The 21,212-nt window shown below is 40.0% G+C and overlaps 1 protein-coding gene across 2 annotated transcripts in view; it reads left to right on the plus strand.

Moving 5' to 3' along the window:
- The window catches only part of SRGAP1 (SLIT-ROBO Rho GTPase activating protein 1), a 270,069-nt gene that overhangs the window by 189,597 nt on the left and 59,260 nt on the right, over window positions 1-21,212 (plus strand). For both annotated transcript variants that reach the window (XM_077913654.1, XM_077913655.1), the window contains exons 7-8: window positions 10,025-10,246; window positions 12,273-12,374. In XM_077913654.1, coding sequence (XP_077769780.1) covers window positions 10,025-10,246; window positions 12,273-12,374 — 324 coding nt within the window. The remainder of the gene's footprint in view (window positions 1-10,024; window positions 10,247-12,272; window positions 12,375-21,212) is intronic.

Below are 21,212 nucleotides of genomic sequence, written 5' to 3' on the forward strand. Positions count from 1 at the left end.
CTTTATAGATTAAAGAACTGAGGCTTATTTAGGCTAAATAGCTTGTCAAAGGTCACACAGCTAGGGAAGTTGGTAAGCTTCATACTCAGACTTTTTAACCTCCAAATCTAAGTCTGATGTAGATACGTCATGGTTAAATACATCAAGTAACTTTGAATTTTAAGAAAGGATGGACTTTTAAAAGATCAGCCTTAAAACAAACAAACAAACAAATAAATAAATAAATAAATAAAAGATCAGCCTTAAATTTAAAATGTTGAGTAATTCTCAAGGAATACAACTTCATTATTAATTTTAAAAGAAGGGAGTTTGTTGTCATATCCAATAGAGATTGAATCCTTTCTTCGTGAAAATTATGCTTTCATTGACTTAATTGTTAAGGGAGTCAGAGGGTGGATGTGTACCTTCTAAAATGGCTGCTTATTTTGTAGCAATGCAATTTGCATATATAGTGGTGATCCTTAAAACCATTAAGCTTGACCCTACCTGGTGAAAAAGAAACACTGATTATCATGCAAAGGTATCTAGAATCCTTTATACTTTGTGAGCTTATTTAGCAGAATCGCTTTAATAGTGAGCTAATAAAAAAAATAGTGAGCTAATAATTATTGGAAGAGTTGTTGTATCTCTAATGAGAAAAAGTCAAGACAATGTTGTTGTTTTTTTTTTATTTTGTTTATTTATTCATGAGAGACAGAGAGAGAAGCAGAGACACAGGCAGAGAGAGAAGCAGGCTCCATGCAGGGAGCCTGATGTGGGATTCGATCCTGAGACCCCAGGATCATGCCCTGGACGGGAGGCAGGCACTTAACCGCTAAGCCACGAAGGCATCCCAAGACAACATTTTTTATGCTTAACATCTTATTTGTGAAATGACATGGAGGATACTAAATGTATCTTGACTGAGTCAAAGCAACATAAATAAGAATTCAAATTGAGACCTTCTTTATATACACGTCCAGTTTGCCTTCGTTTCTGCTTGGATCAATAATCTATCTCCTACATTTCCTGTGATGGACCATGATGAATGAGTCTATTGGTATAAATAAAACAGTCATACAAATTTTCCATAGAAAATGATCATGACCTGAGCCAAGGGCAGATGCTTAACTGATTGAACCATTCAAGTGCCCCTAGCATCTGTATTTTAAAACTGGTCTTTTATTATTAGAGAATGAGTTCACGTAGGTGGTAGAAAATTTAAAAAAAAAGAATTATAAGCAAAAATAAACAATAACATTCTTAACATCATGTAGACATTTTTTGTGTCTAGGTAGATATATAAATATATTTGTGTATATATATGCCAGCAGAGTATGAGATCATATTATATACAGATTCTTAACTTACTTTTTTCAATCATTGATCCCCATCTTTCTATTTCAGAAAAATTTTAACTCTTCTAATAGCCACATCATATTCCTGTTTATGACCCCAAAGAAACATTCACCGCTGGTATGTCTAGACTAGACCAAATTTAGGATCACACATTGCATCTAGGTGATGTGTTCCATTAGTCTTCTTTCTTTCTTTTCTTTTTTTTTTAAATCTAACAAAGCCCCTTGTTGAGGAGACATGGACAGTTGTTCCTCAGAACATCTCAGCTTTTGGATTTGTCTCTATTCTTTATGGTGTCAGTTAGCCTGTTTATCTGTTCCCTATAATTCCTACAAAGTGAAACTTATATAAAGGCTTGATGACTTCAAATTAAGTACTTTGCAACAGATTACACCATAGGTGATGTTGCTGTGTCTTATGTAGACATGTAACAACACCTATTTAACTCACCACTAGGGATGCTAAAATTGATCACTGGCTTGGGGTGATGTGACCCTGATGACTCCATCATAGAGTTAAGTTTTTGCCCCTAGCAATAAACTAAGGACGTGCTGAAACTTGTTGAATTTAGATCCTATTAAATTGGAAATAAACTAATTTTGAATCAAGTCTGAGCTATAATTTACTTCAGTCAGCAAAATGCTTTTTCACAGTACAAATTAATAATGTAAAAGAAAGTCCTAGATAAATTAGTTTGTAGAGTAACAACCTCATAGTTCGAAATCAGGTGGGAGGTGGAAGGAAAAGTTAATTTCACACCAAAAACAGATGTTTATTTTGTCACTTGAAGAATAAATAGAAATTTAGGGCGCCTGGGTGACTCCATTAGTTGTGTCGAGACTCTTGATTTCAGCTTGGTCAGCTTAGTTGTGGTCTCTAGGTTGTGGGATCCAGCCCCAAGTCAGCTCCACACTCACAGGAGAGTCTGCTTGAGATTCTCTCTCCCCCTCTCCCTCTGTCCCTCCCCCCTACACACACACACACTCTTGCTCTCTCACTCTCTCAAATAAATAAATCTTTTAAAAAAAAAAAAAAAGAATAAATACAAATCATAAGAAATAGATTACAGATATTGGCCAAAGGAAATTTCATTGGTTTGGGAAAATAAAGGTATAATTATAAAGGAAAACTGATTATAGTTTTATAAATAATAGGTTTTGCATTTATAATCATTAGTATCTCCTTCAATAGGGGCATCTTTTAAAGACTGTAACTAGGGCAGCCCACCTCAGTGGTCTAGCGCCGCCTTCAGCTCAGGGCGTGATCCTGGAGACCCAGGATCGAGTCCCATGTCGGGCTCCCTGCATGGAGCCTGCTTCTCCCTCTGCCTGTGTCTCTGCGCCTCCCCCCCCCCCTTTCTCTCTCTCTCTCTCTTTCTCATAAGTAAATAAAATCTTTAAAGTAAATAAAATAAAGACTGTAACTAATTCTCTTTAGAGTCAGGATGCATTACAAATGTTACAACCCAGAAGAAATATCATGTGGGCAACAAGTATTTGTAGTTGAATGCTGAGATTTTCAAGTGATTATGATTTGCTAAGAGGACAAGTACAGGTCTTATTTCTCATAATCCTAGATCTGCAATCAAATTCAGCATTCTGTATATCTGGAATTCTTCAAACAACTGATAATGTAGCCTCTCTCAGTCCAGTTCCACACCTACCCACCCTCAAAAGGCATTCAGAGAAACAAAGTCCTCCACAGCAGAATTCCATGGGTGCTTTGTCCCAGAGCATCTATCTGGTGATAATAAAGCATTTGTAATTCTTTTAGTAGAGTTTCACGGTTTCCTGTTACTCCCTGTAAGAGTTTGCAGGACACTTTGGAGTTTGAAGGATAAATCTTTGTAACTGTTGTGGAATGCTGCAACAAAATAATCCCTTACTGCAGCTAATTTTCTTGGTAAAGATATCTGTCATGTATTTTATTAGCCATTTATACAGAATGAAATTGAAATTAGATTACATCATATACTGCATGCTGTGTTGACTTTATCATGTCTAAGTAATCAGCTGTCCTAAAGCTTTTAGCCTTATCCTTTTGTCTCTAGAGACATGTGTTTAATTAAAAAACAACTTATTCAGAGTTCAGATTTTTCTTAATTAGCTTGACTTATCCCCATACATAATGGTATTTAGATTTATCCATGAAAACCTGCCAAATTGTAATACTGCAGCCCCCATTAGGCCTGAACTCTTATTAGGAAAATGATAGAGAGATCATGGTAAATGGGTTAGGATAGTGTAGTTATCATGTAAACTGATTTATGTGTGTTTTTATCCCTTTGTGATTGAAGGGGTATTTAAAAGCCGAAATGAGTTGGGTGACTGAAGTACATGGTTTTAAAAGTTCCTTCCAGGAGCGCCTGGCTGGCTCATTTGGTTAAGTGTCTGCCTTTGCCTCAGGTCATGATCTCAGGGTCCTGAGATAGAGCCCCGTGTCCAGCTCTTTGCTCAGCAGGGAGTCTACTTCTCCCTCTCCCTCTGCCCCTCCCCACTGCTCTGCTCTCTAATAAAATAGAATCTTTTTTAAAAAATAATAAATAAATAAACAAATAAATGTTCCTTCCAGTGGAGATGCCATGGGTATCTTTTATTAAAAGAAACTGCACATATCTGTTTTCTACCTGCAGCATAGGCTGCCCTAAGTCTCCAGCGCTCGTTGTTCCATCTTGGCTGGACCTCTGAATATTGAAAGTTACCTAAGGCATGATCCTTGGCTTTCTACCTCCAGGTCCCTTGCCTTAAATACCATATGATGGTTCCTAGATTTTTATCACCAGCCTTGGTCATTTTCCAGGACTTCAGATTCGTATGCAACTCCGCCCTGGACATCTCCAACCGGGTGTCTAATGGGCATCTTGAACATGTCATACACTCAACTCTTTATACCCATTAGCCTGTATCATCATCCTCATTCTCCACACATGTAGCTTTTCCTTAGCCGTTTTTTACACCTCAGTAAGTGGCACACCTTTCCACCCCATTGTGCAAACCAAAAATCCAATTCTCTAATTTCCCACATAGAAATGCATCAGTGGATCTGTCACCTGCACCTCCTAAATATCCCAAGCCTGGCTGTTCCTTGCTGCTTGCACTGGCTCCTACACAAGCTCTTCATCTCCTGCCTACACTTAGCTTTCTAAGATGTCACTCAACTTCCACTAGGACCTTCTACTCAGTAATCCATTCTCTTCCCAAGAAGCCAGTGTATTAAAAAAGATAAACTAGACCTGTCGATCCCTATTTAAAGCTCTCTAGTGACCTCCCATTGTCTTTAGGATAAAATCTAAACTCTTCACCAAGACCTTTGTGCCCACCTGCCACCTGCCACTCAGCATCCACATCTTCAACTTCCTCCTTAGTTACCATGCTTTGGGTACATCGGCCTTTTTGTTCCCCAGACCCAGTAAGCTTTCTCTTGCCTGGGCCCTTTCTTTTTGTCTAGAACCCTCTTCCAGAGTTTTCCAAGACAGACTCATTCTTTTCATTCATGTTGCACTCAGCTGCCCTATGTAAAAGAGCAAGACCCTTCGCCTCCCCCCCACCCCCCAACCTCAGCACTGCCTATTTTTCTATCTTCGCCATAGTATTACCAGCCAGACGTGTTTGTTTGGGCTTGCTTTGTTCGCCTTCCAACTTTGTGATTGGATTCAGGGTAGTTACAGAGATTTGGCCTGGGGAAAAATGCATCTGGTGGCAGCTCCTCTGAGAGAAATGATTGCCCATGGGAGTGGGAGCTGGGTTAGGCCCCAAATGATTATTGGTCCTACTCTTTGGCTCAGGCATATGCAACCTCCGTTCTCCTCCTGTTGCCTATTTTGTATCCATTCTGATGTACCATTTTGACCTTTTTGTTACACAAAAGAAACTCAAAACAAGTTTTGCTAAATGTTTGGCTGCCGTTATTAAAGCAGCAGTGAGAATTAAATTGTCAGCTCTTTACGGACCATCAGGAACTCAGACATGAGAGCAGGTGTGTAAACGTTGCCTGTAGAATTATAAGCATCCAGTTCAGTCCCATGAGATGCCCATCTCGCACAAAACAAGTTTGTGGTTTCTGAGGTGAAGTACTGAATAGCTAGAGAGGAAAATAGTAAGGGACAAAGATAATTTATTCAGAAGAAGTCAGCGTTCTTCATTGACATCTAATGTAAAACTTAGAACTTACCTACTTCTGGTGCTTGGAAAGCCTACCCATAGTTATGTGAAAGGGGCTTTGCAATGGTTTGCTTGGGTTGCACTATTGTAGAAAGACTTAAAGTAAGGGGTAGACCAAGTCTTTACGTGATATCCGTGACTCTGGAATGGTCAGAGCCAAAAGCTTATTAATTAAAAGCCAGTGGTGGAAGCCAGGACAATAGATCATGAAACCTCTCAGATGGAGGCAGGAATGATGACATTAGATTGGAATACTTACGCAGAAGAGTTCCTTCCCTCTGCATTCTCATGACAACTGCTTAATTCTGCAGTCACATAGGAGCTTGGGGCTGCCCTCCTGCCACTTCCAGGGCTGCCCTGCAAATGACATTGGCTAAAACAGTTCTGTAAACATGTATGTGGGACTTGCTTCCATTGGAATTCCATTACAATTCCAGACTTGTACCTAGTAGGGCTTCTTATGTCATTTTGCAAACAAATAAACAAAAAATTCTCTCCCTGCATAGCCGTGATCCAATTATACGTGATCGTATAACCACCAAGGATATTTCAGCCAACCTTTCAGCCTTTGAAACAAGATGAAGTACTTGTTACAGTCCTCAAAACCTGAATTTCATCTTTATTTCTGATACTATTTGTAACCCTTTTGCCTAAAGAAGTTAGCTTACTGTGGTGATTTAGACTAATATTACCTAGTGGGATATATATCTTGGCAGCTATTAGAATATTTAAAAACAAAGCAAAATAAAAAAAATACTCTTCTACTTCCAACACTTTTTCCTTCCCCAGTTTTAATCCGTAATTTTATAGATCCATGCAGTTTTTTAGTCATCAGAATAGCACTGTTTTGTTTTTTTTCATAAGATATCTTACTGATTTTTTAATGTATTTTCATCATTAAAAGCACTTGGGTTATAACTCAACTCTTTGTGCAGAAGCTGGTTTTTCATATTGTCATTAATAATTCATAAACTCCATAGAATTACTTTAGGCCTTTTAACCAAGTACCGTGAATTTTAACATACTCAGTGTCATTTTAGCATCCAGTTTAGAAAAAAAAGATGATTGTGTGAATGGCCTTGCTGTCTCAGGAGAGCTTGAATAAAAATTTTATTCTTGTTTCTTTTAAAGTCCAGGATGCTTGAAAAACCTAGAGCGTAGAAAACGTTGCATATCAGAAGTAAGAGAATCATGCTAATTAAGTGACTCTACAGACTGATAAGCTCTGTAGGGATCAGAGAAGGAAATTGTCCATCAGGCTCATCACAGAGACCTCCGAGTGAGGTATAGCATTCGAAGACCAGAAGACACCTGGGGCGGCCTCTGGATTGGGTACAAAGCCACATGCATATTTCTCCCCAGCCTATTAGGAAACCACCAGTGAAAGCAGGGCTATCTCACTAGCTCCATGCCCACCAAATCCACCTGGGTGCCCTGGGTGTGAAAGCGTGCACAGTACTTTTGTAATTTTGACATTTACTCCCCAAAGAAGCAACTCTTTGAAATTTGAGGAGCAAACTGTTTCAGTCTGGGAATAATAATAAAAAAAAAAAAAAAAAAAAAAAAAAACTTAGTATGTATTTTCAGAACTCTACTTCAATTAGGTAGTTGGGGCTGAATGTCTTTTTTTTTTTTCCCCTTCCTCTTTTCCTTTGTTGTTCTTCTCTTTCTTCCTTTGTAAGCTGAAAAGAGACTGGGGGGGAGGGGGGCTTTTCTCTAGATTGTTTCTTTCCTCAGTATCAATTTTCTATTAACTCCCATTGGGATCAGTACTCATAAAATAAAGCAGCTTATGTGATCTGCTTCATTATAATCAAGCTGAATCTGTCTTCTTTCAGAACATTTCAAAGAAATTAGGCCATTTCCTTTACCAATTCATGTTTGCACGAAATGAGGTATTACTGAAAGGATAATTTTTCGGTCCCTCTGATGTGTAAAATGGCTACACAGGACAGTTATGGATTTTGAGCAGCAAAAGAAATAAAAGAGGACTTTGCAAAAAAAAAAATAATAAATAATAAATAAAAGAGGACTTCGCTCATCTGAGACTAGAATTTTTTAATTAACTGAAAATTATTCTCTATATTTGAGTGCAGCTGATTCCACTGAACATGTACCAAAGATGAGCCTGCCATATTTCACAATTGTATTTTGCTTGTATTTGTAATTGTGATATGGCTGCTTCTTCCTGCTTTTTTAAAATCAAATAACATTTACTGAGGTTGATTCTCTTGCCCACTTGGAGAAATAGCACTCCCAGTGGACAGGGGGTTATAGGACCTTTTTGTAATCGATGGTTTAATGTGGTGCTTCTCAAGCTTTAATGTGCATATAAATCACCCATGGATTTTTTTTTTTTTTAAACTTCATATTCTAATTCATCAGGTCAGGGCTGAGGCCCAAGATGCTGCATTTCTAGCAAGCTCTAGGTAATGCTGATAGTCTATGACTATCAGACCACACTTTGAGTAGCAAGATTTTAGATTATCTCTATAGAAAAATCCCAAATTTAATAATTCTGAAATTGGAGGGTGAGAATAGAATTAAATATGTTGACATTTCTAAGGCTAGGTCAGTGATTGAATCTGTGCCTTCATAAAGGTCGATCTGATGGTTCATATCCTGATGGATGCATCCTTTGTACAGAGGTTACTTCCTTTGTGCCTCTCTACTACTCTCTTAGTAGCACAATAATAAACAACTTATATTTAAATTCCTTGAGAATGGAAATTATGGTTTACTACATTCCAGTCTTCATATTCCTGGAGCCTAGCAAATTTCGAGGCACCTAATAGATGGTCAATTAGTGGGTTGAATTGAATCAAATTGAATTGATTGAATTGCAGTAGAACAATATGGGGATGACCTGGTTTTGTACCTTTACAAACCACTTCTTCTTTAAGAGATCTATATTGCTTCCAAGTACAAATTTAAAATTATTTCAGTAATTTATAACTGACCAATATCCATAGTTATATTTTTCAATTATATTCTCTTAAAATGCAACATGAAAAAAAATAGATGCACATACAAATTAAAGGTAATGAAGATTTAAGAATCCCAAAATTCTATCTCCAGTGAAAGAACTTTGGCAGTCATTTCTTATTTATGAATTTTATTCTAGGGATAAGAAAGAAGACATTCCTGAACTTTTTTTGGCAGATTCAAACCAGTTCTTCTCACCTCTGAAAGAGTACGGATAATTATTGAGTCATCAGTAAATTATACAAATCCAAAATACTACAGTTAGTATGTTTGCATCCTACAAGGATTTTAAAAAATCATAGTACCAGTAAGCATGAACAAATTTAAATGCTATTTTTTCATTATTTCCTTTGGGTATTTGGTATTTGTTTTTTAACATCTTTCTTGAGATATTACTCATATACCAATTGTTCATTCATTAAAAATCTACAGTTGTCTTTTAGTATAGTCAAAGTTATGTAGCCATCACTACAGTCCATTACATATTATTTTCATTATTCCAGAAAGAAATCCTGCACCCCTTCGGCACCACTCCCTAGTTGCTCCATCCCTTGGCAGCCACTAATCTATCTTCTATCTCTATAGATTTGCCTATTCTAGACATTTCATATAAATGGAATCCTACAAGGTGTGGTTTCTTATGGCTGGTTTCTTTCACTTAACATAATGTTTCAAGGTTGATCCTACATGTTGTAGCACATGTATCAGTACTTCCTTCTTTGTTAGGATTGGATAATATTTCATCTTGTTTATTTATTAGTTGGACATTTAGATTGTTTCCACTTTTCAGCTGTTATTAATAGTGCTGGTATAAACATTCATGTACAAGGTTTTTTGGTGAACATTTTTTACTTTTCTTGTGTATATTATTAGGAATGGAACTGCCAAGTCATATGTTAACTCTGTGTTTTACTCTTTTTTGAACTACCAGATTTTTCCAGAGAGACTATAATATTTTATATTCCCATCAACAGTATATGAAAGATTCCAATTTCTCTACGTCCTCCCTAATGCCTGTTATCTTTTTTATTATAACCATACTAATGGGTGTGAAGTGGTATCTCACTGTTTTAATTTGCATTTCCCTGATGACTAATGATGTTGAGCATCTTTTTCTGTACTTACTGACCATTTGATATGTTTTTTGAGGAATGTCCTGTTCCATTGCTCATTTCTTAGTTGGCCTATTTGTCTTTTCATTATTGAGTTGTAAGATTTCTTTATGTATTCTAGATACAATTTTTTAAAATAAGATATGTGATTTGTAAAAAAAAATTCCCGTTCTGTGGGTTATCTTTTTTACTTTACTTAATCGTACCCTAAAAGCACAAAAGTCTTCAAATTTGACGAAATCCAGTTTATTTTTTCTTTTGTTGCTTGTGCTTTTGATGCCATACCCAGGAAACCAGTGGCTAATGCAAGGTCATGAAGGTTTACTCCTGTGTTTTCTTCTTCTAAGAATTTTATAGTTGTAGCTGTCACATGTAGGTCTTTGATCCATTTTGAATTAATTTTTATGTATGGTACTCTTTTTTTTTAAGTGCTGTGATCTTGGCTACCATGCAAGTCTGAACAGAGCCCTGAGAACATATCTCTCTGCAGAGTATAATCTTGAAACTTCCAGACATGAAGGCTTAGACATTATTGAGAATGCAGTTGATAACTTGGAGCCCAGGAGTGATAAACAGAGATTTATGGAGATGTACCCTGCTGCATTCTGTCCACCAATGAAGTTTGAGTTTCAGTCTCACATGGGTGATGAGGTCAGTAATTCATTGTTTTAAAACTAATGAGTTGTCTTTTCACTTACATTAGTTACTCTCCAGAACTAAAAGTTGTCAGAATTCCCAGTTGTGTTTTCTCTCCTGCCTTTGTATGAGATCTTTGCTAGTTACATCCTAGGATCAGCCACTACCACCTTCCCCTGCCCCATCCACTGCCCCCAAGCCATAACCGCCTCTTAAAGCCAAGGGTCCAGTATTCAAATGCCTGCAGAGGCCAAACCTTTGCACAAACTTGGTTGTAAGCACTACACTGTCTCAGGATAGTTCTTACTTCACCTCTAGACATTCAGATTTAAATTCAAAGTGAGACCCTCTGCTGGCCCAATAGAATCTATCTGAAGGCTTCTTGTAATCTTCCTTTAAAGATCCCCATAAAGAAAAATAATTGTAAATGACAGGAGAATGGGGCGGGGAGATTGGGAAATACAACACATTTTTTTAAGACTCAAGTTGTTTTCAGACTGGTAAAATAAGCATTAGAAATGATGTATCTTAGATTCTTTATACAAATTTAGCTTTGTATCCTGTTTTACCCAAGGAAAAAAGTCCATCTGAGCTGTGTATGAGTTGCAGTGGTATATTTTATTGTCTCTGGCTGGGAAAACAAGAATAACCAATTAATGAGCACGCTGTAGTATAGCACTTGGTGTTCCAGCTGTGCAAAACAACACTCATAGATTAAAAACTCAAGTTTAGCTTATTGTGGTGACAGCATGTTTTTAAAAATAGATATTAATAGCGATGACAGATTCCTTTAATGTATTTTTTTCCTGAGACACCTAGTGTTAAGATTTATAAAATACGTGTGTGCCTGTGCATTTCTAACCCAATTTTATGTTTGCTTCATCTGATAGAGTAAATTACTCAATTAGAAATGGTAAGCAGTTTTTATGCCAATGGCACATGAATTTGACAGGCGAGTGGCTTATCCCACCCAGAGTCATGTTTCCAAAACCAAATGATTACTGTTATAATTTTTCAGTTATGGATATGTCAAACATAGAATGATAAAATATCACAGATAAGTGACTTCAGCTGGGTTTGTAGTTTTTCTTTTTTTCTTTTCTTGGAACTATTATTTAAAAAAAAAAAAAATGAGTCGCTTGCCCTTTTTTTACAACCAGTTCTGCGGGAGGGCAATCATCTCTGAAGTTTTGGAGACTCCATAAGAGTTGAAACGCCCATCTGCCAAGAGCATCTCTTGAGAAGGAAAATGAAAAGAAACTTTGTTTTTTTTTGGTGCAATTTCAGTGGACCTAAATAGAATATAATTCAAAGGCTCTAATTTTGACCCTAACCAATGAGTGAGATCATAATAGCCAAAATGAGTTTCTGCTGCAGATTACAAGGCGTGGCCTCTTCACATTCATGGTGAAGGATGTGACCTGGCTGATATTAGTGAAGCAAGCAATGGTTAAAAGACGCTAATAGTCACATTTTCAGAGTCTTTACTCTGTGCCAGGCAGTGTGCTAAGTGCTTTATGTACATTAACTTATTTCATCCCCACAATGACCCCATGGCGTAGGAACTCTTAGTGTCCCTGCTCTACAGATAGGGAAGCAGATGGTTAGTGACCTACTAGGGTCACTCGTCCCACTGTGGCCAGTGGGCTCTGCTGCCCACCCTGCTTCTGTCTGCGTACTTCCCTGGGGTCATCCTTTGCACTCTGTCCCCTGCCCCGTGGTCATCCAGAATTCCACGAGTGAGAGGTCAGCATCCGAGCTCCCTATGCAGCCACTGCCCTGTCCTTAGAGTCAATCTGCCTGCAGCTGCTGCCTTCCCCGTCGTCGTATCCAGGCCACGCAGCTGCACCCTCTCGTCTTGCCACTTAGGGAGCAAGTCCGGATTTAAACCTGAAGTTTTGAGGCGGCTATTAAAAATAAATATGGAATTGGGATGTGGAGGGCAATCAGCGTGACTCACGCAGCAGTTAAGTGGGAGAGCCATGCCCCTGGAGGTGACTGGAGGGCCGTGGCGTGACTGCGATTTCTGTTTCCCCACCAGGTGTGTCAGGTCAGCGCTCAGCAGCCAGTCCAGGCGGAGCTTATGCTCAGGTACCAGCAGCTGCAGTCCCGGCTGGCCACACTCAAAATCGAGAACGAGGAGGTGAGCTTGCTTTCTGCCCCACAAGAAATCTCATGTGCGCTGGAAGACATTTTCGCATGACCTAGGCGTGTTTAACATTCCAAATGCAATCTCTCCATCATGCATTTTCAGCTCAATCATGGTTCCTAAAATACTGCTGGTAAGAGATAAATGCAAAGATTCTGTAGTAGGCCAGAGAGGAGTCCTCTACCAGGGATTCACTGCATACACATGTAGACACACGTTTTAATTTCTAAATTTGTAATTCATACTGAAACCATTTCCCCTAAATGATCAAGGACAACGTATGCGTCCAAGAATGTACAGCAGTGTGGAAGTAAAACTTGACCGACATGCTCATTTAATCCTGACTTTTGAAATTAGTACTTTTCTTTGCTTTTTTGTATCCTTTAGAGTTCTGGTACTAAGCATGGCATTACTGATACAGTTAGTACAGAAATAATATGTTAAAATAGTACTTGAATGAGAATAGGAAATTGTTTATTTGCTGATATTAGCAGCTTTAGGTGGATAGAACATAAAAGGTGAACTATAAAATATATGTTGGGCCAGAAAGCGGTCACGCAGTTTAGTGGCCTGTTTCTGAAATTAATTTAATTGGATCCATGTTCTCCTTAAATAAAATATGAACCACAGATATTTCTAAGGCTCTCGGTTAGCATTTACAGGAACCCAAATCAAAGTTAGGTTAGGAGGTTTACTTACTGGTCAGTGTTTGCATAGCCTCAGCATGTTGGGGTCTGTATTCCGATGATACTATGAGAAGGCTCTCCATCACTTTGAAGCTGTATCTTCAGGTGTGTTGGTGGTTGTTTTCCCTCCTATCAGGATATCCCAAACTACGTGGTCCCTATAGCTTGCCATCTCACCCCATCTCAGTGTTCTTATCCCTGAACTAGAATCCTTTATTGGCCTGACTTAAACCAGGCATATTTCCAGACCAGCCGTTATGTGCAAGAAATGGGATTCTTGCACTGATTAGCTTAGATGTTGTGCTCATGCATAGGGCCCTTTGACTGACAGCTCCCACATAAATATGTATTTCTAGAAAGAATTCCTGAGAAGAAGGAATGTGGGACAGAAAAAGAAAATAACAGTAATTCACCTTGATGAGACAAATTACCAAAATGCACTTTGATACCCTCCTTTATTTTAATCCCACTGAGATGTTATAAACTACGTGCCCACGTATTTGGTTCTACTACTAAGAAACAGTGGTGTGTTTCTAGACCAGTAGAGTTTGGTCAAAATCCACTGCAGCTTTCTGGCTTCCATTCTTTCTAGCAGAACCAAACCACCCCTTATTCACACGTGCATATTTAAGATGCAACCGTGTGATTCAGGCTTCAGTTGCTGTGTCAAGTCCCGCAAATGAGCCTTTCCAAAGGAAAGCCATTGCTCTTCTTGAGGTGTTTTAGAGCTTAGGGTTTTGGCAAGGCATCACAAAACACTTGCCTAATGCAGTTTACTGGATCCTAATAGATCTACAGTTTGTACGTCTAGTGCCTTCCAATTTTTTGTGCATGTGTATCCTCCTGCTGTTTTACTTGGAAACAGGCTCTAAACTCTAGGAAAATAATGTGTTATACACAAGGTCAAAACTGGCAGCCCACAGACCTGTTTTGTTTGGCTCCCACACTTTTGGCCTATTAAAAACGAGTGAGTCTGACGACTGTGACCCTGCATTGCCTCATGAAGGGAAGAGCTGGGGTATCTGAATTCCACTTTGCCATAGTCCTTCAGCTCCCAATATTTTTACATTGGACTATACCATTTCTGTTGCCTGTCTGGCCCCTGCGGGCCTCTGAGTACGCTTATTTGGGCATGATGTAGAGAAGCACGGGGTCCTTATAAACTAATAATGGTAAGTAATGCTTTCTGAGGGTTAAGAGCATTTATCATAGAAACAAATGAAAAAAAAAAAAAAAAAGAAACAAATGAGTTAGACTGTCCTGATATTTCCAATGAGCCTGACTAGTGGTTTATCATCTGTTGGAAATGGAACATACTCACTATCCCAGAATGGGATTCCCAATGAAAGGAAGATTTAAATTGGATTTTTGACACTCGGTAGATTTCCACTGATATAGAAGGAGGAAAAGATGTTTCAGTGCATTTCAAAATGCCCTGGAAGAACCTTGGTTTCCCAGAGCAATTTGGTCATCATCCAGGTTCTCCTTGAGGATAAGCCAAAGGTGGAGCTAAAGTCAGATGACAAAAGACTTTGAGAGCCCGTTTAAGGGGTTTTGACACTATGAGTCAGTTCATTTCAGTACAATAAATATTTGTTCATCAACTTCTACGTTCCACATATTTTGTCAGGTGTGGGGAGTACAGAGATGAATGTCACAGTTAGCATCTGGGTTGCACGAGAGCCAGGCTGTAACAAGTCATTTATATAATGTAGAAAATAAGAGCCGTAACTTGGGAACAAAATAGCAATCATTGCTGATTTGGAGTCGTTTATACCGTTTTCTCTATGATAAATAGAGAAATTGCCTCCCGATCCTCCACTGACAGAGGTCCAAAAATTGACACATTGCTCTCAAGCCAGAATACACAAGTCAAGAAACAAGTATAATTCCCTGCCTCTGCACAAACAGATACACACAGGTTCCAAAATTCACTGGAACGAGTTCAGTTAACTAATAATAATTATGACTGCCCAGTGAAAAGATAAAAGTTGGAAGAGAATTTCATCCACGTTTACAAAAACACAGACAGTGCAGCTAAATAGAACATGAACCTTTTCACCAGTTCTTAAACAACTACAAATAATGGACGCTGTTTAAACCTGTAGGAAGCCTTTTTAGAAGGGAATTTCCATGCTAAGAAAGTGGTACAGCTTACAGGCTGTGGACAAATTCTGTTTGCTCTACAGCACTTGATTTTTAAAAATTAGTTGCTGGCATTTAACAATTAGAAGCCTTGAATAAAAATACCTGTGCCCAGTTTCTAAACAGCTACAAAGTCTGATCCATACTAGGCCTGTGTTTCTGCAGGAAGATAACTGGCTTGAGCTGAGATGTTCCCCTTAGACTCAGAGCATGTGCTTCCTGTTTGCCATGCTCCCCGCTCAGCCCACTTGCCTCATTTTCATTACTTCCTTGGCCCTCAAAGATATTTGAGTTTGCAGGCCTGGCCTTAGAACAAAGAGAGCAGTAAGCGTTTGTGAAGTGGCCTCAGAATACTCACACATAGCAAAAGCGGAGTGGAGCTTTGAGAAGGGCGTCATTGAATTCGGGGTGGATACAGATTAATAATGGATTGTTGTCTCCTCACAACTTTACCTTTGCCTATTAGGCCTTTTAAAATGAGCTTTCCATTTCATTACGCTGCGAGCTTGCATCACTGGTACCTCAATGTAATGATTCCAACCCCCTGTTGTCCAGCCAACAAATATTTATTAGTGCCCTCTCTGGTTGTACACGTAGAATAGAGCAGAGCCTGCTGCCCACACAGCTCTATTGCTATTTCTTTGTTTTCTTTTTCCTTAGAAGTGTAACTTTTTTATTCAAAACATTAGTACCTTAAAAAACAAAACAAAAAAATTAGTACTTTTAAAGATCACACTTACAAAGCAACCTACATCTAAATAATCATTTATACCTTTCTCACTGTAAATAGTCTCTAGACGTCTTTCAATGTAATGTCACATGGTTTTGCACACATTCTTCAAGTTCACTTTTAACCTTTATTTTTTCAAGTTCACTTTTAACCTTTGTTACAGGCTAAAGCTACAGATTTTAGCTTGGGAGTCATTCCTTTTGCTTTTTTCTTTCCAAGCTACCTCTGGATTGATTCCCCATAGTCTGCAGTTTCCTTTTCTTAGAGTTCCTCTTTCCGCCCTTTCATCTAGACACGGCTCATGAAAAGGAGAAGGAATTGTATGAGTAGAGTCATTATGCTTTTCATATTTTTAGTACAGCCTTCATTTTAAGGAGTTTGCCCCCATTTTCAGACCATCTGTCCCAATGTTTGGGCCAGAAAATAGAGTTTCCATAAGCGAGTCACTTGTGAGCCATGACTTACGTGTCATTTATAAAGTGAGTTTCTCTTAAGTTATAGATGTATCCCCCCAAAGGGAATGGAAAAGAGAGAAGCCTGTGATTCCTCAGTTAATTTGCAACACTGTTTAATGAACTGACAGCCCCATATAAATTTTCCTCACTTTACTTAAAGTCTTTCACCAACAGTTTACTAGGGAGTAACTCAAAGACTATTCCAAAAATAGATTCCTTACCCAGGGTATTTTCAACCATAATGAACAAGATTTTATGTAAACATTTGAAACAATTTTCATGGCCTGGGTGATTGAGGAAAATCACCTAGGGTAGAACAGTCCCATATCCCCCCAAAACGTCCCATAAAACCACTGACTGCAGCACAGTGCCAAGTCATGAAAATCCATGATCAAACCCTTTGGGGCCATTGTCAGATTCTTCTAAGACTTGGTATAAGATGTGGAGCTTGGTAATTACCTAATCATAATTACTATTTTTAATCTTCTCCGTAGCTTTAACTTTATTTTTGCTTATCTAAGTTGTTTTCTTTCTTATTTAGGTATTTCTTATTGCCTCCAAGCTTCTATTGATGAGGTTAACAGTAGAAGCCTAAGTAAAAGATAGCTGCCATTTATTCGTCAAATGATAGCACTATCTTGGCCATGATCCTTGAAAACAAGGATCAAATGTCTCCCACGAAAATGCACTTTTTAAAAAAAAAAAAAAAACATGTATTTTTAGAAGCCATGTATGTGGTGTGTGTGCATGTGTGTGTGTGTAGTTTCAAATAAGCTTTAAGTCCCCAAAAGAAGAAGCATGATCCAGAAGAATACCAAGCAGAGCGAAGAGAGTTTCTAGAAAGGATTTAAAAGTGAGCCACGGGATAGGGCACCCTGGATGGAATGGCAGCTGTGAAGGCTCCCGCTGTTGCTGTGTGCCGAATGTTTCCTTGACATCTGTGGATTTGAAAGGAGGAGGACTTTAACCTCTACCATTCATTCGTTGAACCTTTTGGATAAGCCACTGTGGCCCAGGCACTGTGCTAATTAACTAGAGCTACAAAGCATAATAAGCGGTCTCCAACCTCAAGTTGCTCCCCCGTACGTGGACAGCAGAGCCCTCCCAACAGTGTGGTAGGTGCTGTGAGAAACGGATCTGGCTTCATTCTCCTCATTCTCCAGCACAGCCAAGGTCACTGGCATCTGCACCAGGAACGACGGGCCATGGCAAGATGCTCTGCCTCTGTTCCTGCCTTCCTCTGCCGGCAGTAAATTTCTGTCCCCTTGGCTGGTTAACTATGGAATTAATCCAGTCTCCGTGTGTGTGTGTGCATGCATGCATGTGTGTCTGCTTTCTTTCTGGTAATTTTTAACACATCTGAAATGGATACAGTGCTGTCATTGAAACGCATCCAAGGTCAGTCGTGGCAGGAAGTAAGTAGATAGGTGGTGGAGGGAAGGCGGAGCTGGGGGTCATCTTCACAGATGGATTGATGAGTCTTTTTTTTTTTTTTTAAGATTTTATTTATTCATGAGAGACACAGAGAGAGAGGCAGAGACATAGGCAGAGGGAGAAACAGGCTCCATGCAAGGAACCTGACATGGGACTCGATCCCGGGACTCCGGAATCACGCCCTGAGCCAAAGGCAGACGTTCAACCACTGAGCCACCCGGGCCTCCCTGGATTGATGAGTCTTAAAGGATGATGAGGCCTGTGTCATGTGCAAGGCACAGTGTCATAAAATAGCATGCGTGTTAGAGGTTGGATTGTGTTCCTCCAAAACTTCTGTGTTGAAGTACTAACCCCCAGTACTTCAGCATATGACTTTATCTGAAGACAAGAGTCTTCACACAGGTAATTAAAGCGAGGCCATCAGGGTGGGCCTTGATCCAGTGTCATCAGTGTCCTTGTTAAAAAGAGAAAATTTGCACACAGAAGCAGAGAAGGCCGCTTGAAGAGCCCCGGAAGCTGATCATCTGCAAGCTAAGGAGGCAGGCCTGGAACAGGTCTTCCCTAGTGGCCCTAGGAGGGGACCGACCCTGCCCACACCTTGCTCCCAGACCTGCAGCAGCCAGACCTGTAGGACAATAACTGGTGGCACACGAGCCCCCAGCATGTGGTACTTTGTTCCAGCAGCTCTGGGAATCTACTGCAGGTGTTTAGAGAAGACACAACAACGATTTTGTTTTCTCCAACGATTGTAACGTCCTGTGAGTTAAAAGGCAGAAGAGCCCGTCTCTGGGAGCCCGTGAAAGTCACCTCCTCTGTGTCATTCACTTTGATTCATCTCAGAGGCCAGGCCACCTGCGCACCCCTCCAGGGCGGTACATTCTTTGGGTTTTCCATAATTCCTTGTCACCCGTTCAGCCTCTCCTACCGAAGCTAACTGTGTTTTCCTGCTGCTAATGGGACGTCATTACAGGCCTCCTATTAGCTGCTTCGTATTTGCCTCATTATATTCCCTCCTTGTGGCTTATTAACATGACTTGTGTGTCAGAAGCTGGTGTTATTCTTCGTCAAGAACATCCCATGGGGTGATATGTAGTCCCAGCCACCGTGTCTGGTGTTTCCTGTCACATCCTTTATTCTTCCTGACAATTCCAGATTTAACCATGATGCTCTTGCTTCAGAGAAGAAAGTGGAGTAAAGGAGGAAAAAAAACAGTGTCGTTGACAATGACAGGAACCACACGGCTCCTGCTCTGTCCATGGTTGTTACCAGGGGACCTGCTGGGTGTGTATCCTCTCTGGTCCCTGGGCAAATGGTACCGCCTCCAAGACCTACGGCAGAAAGTCTGGTGCTGGGAGGATGGTCCACCTCAGGGCTCGCAGTTGGTCCACAGGTAGTGTGTCCATTACGAGGTGCCTGAATAGGTGTGACACCCACCAGTGTCCTGAAGGGGTTCCTAACTGGTAGGACTGGCTCTGTACCCCAGCCAGAGCAGCTGGCACCAAGACCCAGGTCCACTTTGGGATGCATAGCCAGAACCAAGGCATGCAGGCCTGCCTGCAGGAGCACAGACAGATGTGTCTCCCACCTAGAGTCAGGTGATAAACTGAGGTCAGCAGGCCTGGCTCCAGGAGCACTGAGAAATATGCCTTCTAGCAAGCCACTGGGCTGGTAGGGCTGCTCCATAACTAGGGCTGAGAGGGTCTGGAACTACATCACAGGCTGCTACACAGTCCACAGCTAGGAGGCTCAAGTACACGTCCCTCCTTCTGGGGCCATTGGCAGGTAGTTCTGGTGATAGGACCAAAGCCAAACAAGGACAGTAACAGTCCCCGAGGGGACAGGCTGTTTCTGGGACAGTAGCCAGGACCACCCTTGGCAAGCCTCCCACCTGGGCCCAGACCTACTTTCTCAAATTGGTCCTCCTCAGTCCTGGGCTTTACCAAGGTTTTATCAGTTCTTACCTGGATCCCAGAGCTCCCACAAATACACTTTTGCCCCTGGATGGCCACCAGATTATTGTTGCAATGGGACAGGAATATGAAGGGGAGCCTCCTATTTTGCTGTCTTGCTGATGTCACCTCTAGGGTGATGAGTCTTTTCATTCAGTCTATAAATTATGTAATCATGACTACCTTAAAGTAACCACTTAGAGTATTGTTTATTTTAAAATAACCTTTTACATGCTTTTTCCCATATGCATTGTGCAGATATCCCCAGCAATAATGACTAAGTCTGTTGAATTTCTTTGTGTTTTTGTTTTACTTTAGTGATCTCCTTAAGCATGGGAACTAACATCGATTGCCATTACTTCTTCCCTAAATAGTATTTTGTTAATTAAAAGAAAAGAGTAATTTATTTTATTTCTACTTCTTGTAATAGTGGACTGAGTCACTCAGCTGATTATTTCATATTTCACTGTCCTGAACAAGGTGTCTGGCCAAGCTTGAAGTCCATGGCACAGAACCATATGTTCCCAAAAGGAAGAGCATCAAATATTTTGAACAAAAGGAAATCCAGTGATTCTGAACAATTAGTGCCCTGATTAGCTTGGAAAAATAAGGAGACATTCTTTCTAGAGGACAGTAGTCTCACGCTAGACTTCAAATAACTCTACCAAAACATCCAGCAAACAGACATCAGATCACGGAGAAATACCCACAGGAGTTCCAAATATTGAGATTGTCAGAAATGAACTATAAAAGAACTACTTAACTGTGTTCAAGGAGATAAAAGCCAAGCTTATATTTTATAAACAATGAAGTAACAGGTTTGAAAATGTACCACAAAGGGATCCTAAAAGTGAGAACTACAATGCCCCAAGTTAATAAATTGGTGGACGGTTTTAATATCCAATTCGACACAGCTAAAGAGTGAATTATCAAAGTGGAGGACAAATCAGAAGAAAATAATCAAAATGCAGTGTGGAAAAACAAAAGGATAGAAAATGCAAAGAAGGGGGTGCTTGGGTGGCTCAGTCAGTGAGGTGTCTGACTTCGACTCACATCATGATCTCAGTGTCTTGGGATCGAGGCCTAAGTTAGGCTCCCCGCTCAGCGGGGAGTCTGTTTGTCCCTCTCCCTCTGCTCTTCCCCTCCAACTCATGCTCACATTCATGCATGTACACTCTTTAAAAAAAAAAAATTCTATGTATTTATTTATTTGAGAGAGAGACAGCGAGAGAGAGCACAAGCAGGGGAGGGGCAGAGGCAGAAGGAGAAGCAGACTTCCAGCTGAGCAGGGAGCCCAACTTGAGGCTTGATCCCAGGACCCGCAGATCATGACCTGAGCTGAAGGCAGATGCTTCACCATCTGTGATGCTCTGGCGCCCCTCTCTATCTTTCAGATAAATAAATTGAAGTCTTAAAAATAAAAACAAAGAAAA

Source organism: Canis aureus, chromosome 11 (genome assembly GCF_053574225.1).
Source record: "Canis aureus isolate CA01 chromosome 11, VMU_Caureus_v.1.0, whole genome shotgun sequence".
Taxonomy (NCBI): domain Eukaryota; kingdom Metazoa; phylum Chordata; class Mammalia; order Carnivora; family Canidae; genus Canis; species Canis aureus.